A 5,647-nucleotide genomic window follows, 5' to 3' on the forward strand; every position below is an offset into this window, starting at 1 on the left:
TTAATTAATTCTGATGATCGTACGAATTATAATAATTAATTGATTTTTATTTTTTCAAAATCTCAACTGCGCGCCATTTTTTTGAATTCGAATTTCTCAAGTGGTGGGTGATTTGATTAATTAATCAATTTATTAATTAGTGAGCAAATGACGTGGGTGGATTTGGAGGACACGAATTGGAGGGGCCGTAAAAACACGTGCATGAGTATTAAATGGTCGTAAGTGTCCGGTATACATAACATTCATTGCATGGTCTCAATGTCTTTTGCCATTGGATGCGATTCGGCTCGTGACACTTAACATTTCACAATCTTTTGCCAGGGAGTGACTCATACTCTCTCGGGTATAGCATCTGTAATAATAGAATAACGCAATTTACGTTCATGCCGTTGGAATTTTTTATTTAGACGTTCACTTCCAATTGCGATTGATTATCAAGTGATTTTTTTCAATTTCTCATTTCCACGGGGATTATTTTGGAAATGGAAATGTTTAGAGAATAATGATGGGGAACTTTTTTGTGAGGAATTTAATTGGGTAGAACAAAAGTCTTATCACTTTTTCTTCGAAAATTCATGGTTTTGGAGATATTTGCATAGATAAGAAAAAGAAAAAATTTCAAATTTGAAGTATTTGATGAATTACATTTTCCACGTGTTTTGTAACTGTTAATAAACTTCAGAAAGCATGATATTACAGAGAAATGTTATAGGACTTTTTTCTGGGGAAATTTCATGGGCTACAAAAAAGGTCCCATAACTTTTTACTCTACCACACATAGTTCTGAAGATAATCAGCCAAATAAAAAAAAATTCAACTTCCGATATCCAAACATACCATTTTTCACGTAATTGTCAATTACTCCTAGAATAATGAAAATAATAAAAAAACGTCAAAGGACTTTAATATCGAAAATGAATCGCCCAATAAAAAACTCAGATGACATTTTTCTGTAAAACCATTAATTTCTGAGGAATTCGCATGAAAACCGCGGGAATGAGTTCTGATTTCGTTTTCCTCCACTGAAAAACCACTACATACTCGCAAACATATGACCATGACAGAATGGAGTCATTGAGTCAATGAGTCATTAAAAGAAACCTCGATGATACTATCCAATTCATCCGAGTTATTAACAAAATTCGTTAACCCGCAACCATTCAATTCCATGAGAAAATTAAAAAAACCTGAAATGCCCCATTATTTATTTACATTTTCCACCGTTAATTAATCGTAAGTTCTCAAAATTCATTAACGAATAAATTAGCGCTCCAATGGACGGTTTCCATCGGTAGTCGCACGAGAACTGCGCGTAGTTTCCCGCGGAGCTTCGAATCGATCGGACGTTCCGACACACCGATCGCCCCAAAAATAGTTAATTAATAAATTAAAAAAGAACCTCCCCTAAAAATCAATTGTCAATGAAAATAAAAATTTAACTGACGATCTCGTGAAATCGGCATAACAAATAATCGATAATCAACAAAAATCAATCAATGAATTAGTGCAAGATTAAAATTAAATCGATGAACAACTGAGACTCGTAATTGATGTAATTATAATTAATTATGGGTTATAGTTGACCGGTGGAATTTGTAATTGATGATTCGATATGGGAATAATTAGTGGAGATCGGATTGTGATTTTCATTGGTTCTCAATTTGTTTGCGCTACGACGTCTGCCATTTTTTCTGCGCGTGTCGTTTTCCTTGTGAATGATATCGTATTATCATAAGATAAAGTTTTGAGTAATCTGTTGTGTTCGACTGACGACTTTAGCGAGAATGAAAAAAAAATCGGGTGGTGTGATTTTTTTAGTTTAATGTGAATTTAGTGGATATTTCTCAGTGAATTTTTGAATGGCGACCATGGGAATTATCGTTTACAGTGCCAGTAGGTGCTTTTTGTGATAATTAAATACCGAAAATAATTAATGAAGGTCAATTACTTGATCTTCGTGACGAGGGAAATTCGAGGGATCGAGTTCAAGGTGGAGGGTCGATATTCGATCCCAAATATCTCGAAATCGACTGAGTGAATATCCACGAGTTTCACCGCACTTCCGAGGGTTTTCGAGAGCTTCAAAATGAGATATCATTCATCAAAATCCCATCCCTGAGAGACGAGATATCGTCCATTGCCTTGAGGTGATAATTTTTTTGATTACCGATTTTTTCATCCCGACACTCTCATTTTTGATCGGGAATATCTCGAGATTGGCTGAGTGAATTGTCACGAGCATTCTTCGAGTCTTGAGGGTTTTTTTGAGAGCTTCAAAGTGAGCAGTCATTTTTTGGAATCGGTTCTTTGCGAGAGGAGATATCGCTGATTTTGTACTGATTTTTATTGGTGGCGGGATTTCAAGATCTTTCAATCAATAACATTTTATCCATGTTAGATAATCAATATCGCATTAATCGCGATATCGGGTGCACAAAATTGTCAAGTCATCGCTGCGCCATTAAAATGTTTACGACGTGTACGTGTTGCCTGTTTATGGATTCATGAAGCTGATGAATGAAAACCGGCGAATCGTCAGTCAAGACCCGATGAAAACCGGAATTTTTCCCGCTGATACAAGTAGCAGAATAAATAATCTCAAATATTATCCTCACCACCAATATATATTACCAAAACCAATCGTCAATCAATTCTCGATAAAATCTCCCCAAAATTCTTCTTCCAAATAAATTTAATAAATTAAATTCAATCAAGTAAGAAATCGGTAAATCGATTTAGACTTCCCATCAATTTTTCGTGAATATCTCGGGATATAAGGGAGATAACGAATTTTGTGTAATGACCTTTTTTCGAGAAAAAATTACGATCTGCAAAAAATGTAATTACGAAAATTTCGATATTTGCGATACATTCGCGGATATTTATCGAAGACTCAGTAAAGCGAACACGTGAAGTAGTACGTCGTGAGTTAATTTAGTGAATTACCCGGAATATTTTTTTTTTATCAGGGTGATATTGAATTATGATATCACCTTCTTCTTCTGTATCAATTCTTATTTATTTAACTGCTAATTAACCTCAGGATATTACCGGATGTATGAATATGCGGATGCGTGTTTTTATCGTTCGGGCCAATGTGCCAATATCTCATGCATGATTTATCAATTCCGTTCGTTATCGTGTGACTGTAACTATTGCTTAGTCATCAGAGAATGTCATTGATACCCTCTGCAAATCCTAATCCCCCTCCCCCCCCCCACAATCCGCAATTTGCAAATAAATAAAATCATCGAATCCGAAGATTTATGAAAATTGCATTCTCCACGACTCGCGTAATTGTCAATTATCTCCGGAATGTGTGGAATTGCGAGGAAACGTCAGAGGACTTTGTTGTTGGAAATTCCATCAGCTATTAAAAAGTCTAACGACTTTTTGTTCTCCAAACTACAGTTTCGGAGATACATCCGCAAATGAGAAAAAAAAAATTACCAAATCGAAGAATTCCTAGCAATTACGTTTCACACATTTCACGTAACCCTCAATTAACCCGGAATTACTGGAATTACAAAAAAATGTGAGAAGACTTTTTTTATTGAAAATTCCACACGCTATAAAAAAGTCTTATGACATTTTCCCGTAAAACCATTCGAACTGGAGTTATCGATGAGTTATCACGGGATTGGATTATATTCAGGCACTCGAGACACGAGACCTGAATTCCTGAACAAATTACGCTACGTCGGGACGAGATTCTAGGGGATTTGACACCTGATACCCGTCACGGAGACAATCGCCAAGGAGTTGAGTTCTCGTAGGATTTTTTCCAGGAATAGCCAGTACACGTCAGCGGAAATTTATTGCTAACTGGGTCTCATTTAATTTAGTTGAGCCGCTCGTGTTGATGAGTCATCGCGAATGAAATAATATTTCTCTAATGATTACAAATTACTAATAAATATTTTCAATGTCTCCTCATCATCCTCGACCTATTCCTTCTTTCCCTCTCCAATTAAATAATTAATTCCCCAATTTCCCCATTTCCCGTAATTTTCACAAACAATATATCTCCATAATAATAATAATTTCTTCTATTATTCAAAAAATCATCAATCCATCGATTTCTAATTTTCTAATTGTCTAATTTCCCAATTATTTATTCTCAAATTCAATTTATTTATAATTTTTCCATTCATTATTCCATCAATAATTAATTTCAGGTTTTGACATTTTAATGAATTACTGTATAATATTCATGAATATTTATATATCACGTGGTTTTAAATGAATATTTATTAAATATTTTGTTTTGTTGATTTTTTAAAGGCATGTACTCGATGCGAATGCTGGACAGCAGCAATAATGCATCAGGTCCAACAGGAGCAGCTGCACTTCCTGGAGTCCAGGGTGGTGGCAATAATGGAGGATCAGGTGTTGTGACATCCCTAGGTGGTGTGACAGATGAGAGAATGGATGCATCAAGTGACAGTGCTGTCAGTAGTATGGGAAGTGAACGTGGACCCCTCTCCGATGGTGAGTGGATGGAGACTGGATCAAACTCAAGTCACACACAGCCTGATACCCATTATTCCATGGATTACGCAAGGTAATTATTAATTAATCCCTTTAATCCCCTCCCAACAGCTTCCCAATGCCGAATGCTCAGTCCTCCAGTGATTTACTTAATAAATAATTGAAAGGGAATATTTATTCACCATAAATTGATGATGAAAATAGCAACTGGAGCTGCTGGACGTGTATTAATTATTTAAATTAATTCCAGTAAATATCGTATGCCATACGACTGCAATTACTCGATAGCAGGGAGAACCGGTGGATCTCCACGGTGTCAAGCTGATCGAGTGCCTCCGGTTGCCCAGAAGAAGCACCAGATGTTTGGGAAGAGATGCTTCCAGGAGCAGGGGCCAGGTGAATTTTTATACTTAATTTGAATTGAACGATTACTCGAGGAATCAGTGGGTCTAGAGGAAAATGTCAGAAGACTTTTTTGTCGGGGATTTCGGAAGCTACAAAAAAGTCTGATGACTTTTTTTTCTAGAGGCCATAGGTTTGGGGAAATCTGTGGATATTAATGGTGATTAATCGCGCAGGATCTTTGCTGGGTGCCAGTCCTCATCCAACGACTCCAATTAAATATGAATATGAGGGGCACACGGTGGGTGCTGGACCCCCTGGAAATGCTTACTCTGGACCCATTGAAGGAGCTGCTGGACCCCAATCTGAGCTGAAATACAGCTGCAGTCTAGATTTCTCGCGCCATCAAGCTGGTGGGTTGCACTTTTGCAGAATTATTTTTATAATTTTTTCTCCATTTTTCATTTGATTTTTATTCTGGCAGTTCCACAAATACCAGGGAGGACAGCATTGGAACACATTCATCATAATCACACGTATCACCTGCCCGGTGACAGCTCTGGACCCATGCAGAGACCGTTATCACGCGATAAAAAAGGTATAAATCATTGATAACAATACTGAGTTGAGAGGAACTAAAATGTGTGAAAAATTGTGAATTTCAAGTGCCGATACCTCGAGATCGGTGAAGTAAAATTTCACTTTTATTTAACCTGGAATTATCTCAATAACTACTTGTTTCAAGAGAAAATATAATACCACCTTTTTTATTTGAAATAGAATAAACTACAAAAAAGTCCCGTAACGTTTTTAC

At 36.5% G+C, this 5,647-nt stretch overlaps 1 protein-coding gene across 1 annotated transcript in view; it reads left to right on the forward strand.

The window, feature by feature from the left end:
• cnc (cap-n-collar) overlaps nucleotides 1-5,647 on the forward strand; it is a gene marked incomplete in the record, with an annotated part of 55,746 nt that overhangs the window by 47,007 nt on the left and 3,092 nt on the right. Inside the window, 4 exon segments of the mRNA XM_011300480.1 lie at nucleotides 4,285-4,564; nucleotides 4,742-4,887; nucleotides 5,070-5,246; nucleotides 5,318-5,431. Of these exon segments, the coding sequence (XP_011298782.1) occupies nucleotides 4,285-4,564; nucleotides 4,742-4,887; nucleotides 5,070-5,246; nucleotides 5,318-5,431 (717 nt within the window).

The sequence above is a fragment of the Fopius arisanus genome, unplaced genomic scaffold, assembly GCF_000806365.1.
Source record: "Fopius arisanus strain USDA-PBARC FA_bdor unplaced genomic scaffold, ASM80636v1 scaffold00018, whole genome shotgun sequence".
Classification (NCBI taxonomy): domain Eukaryota; kingdom Metazoa; phylum Arthropoda; class Insecta; order Hymenoptera; family Braconidae; genus Fopius; species Fopius arisanus.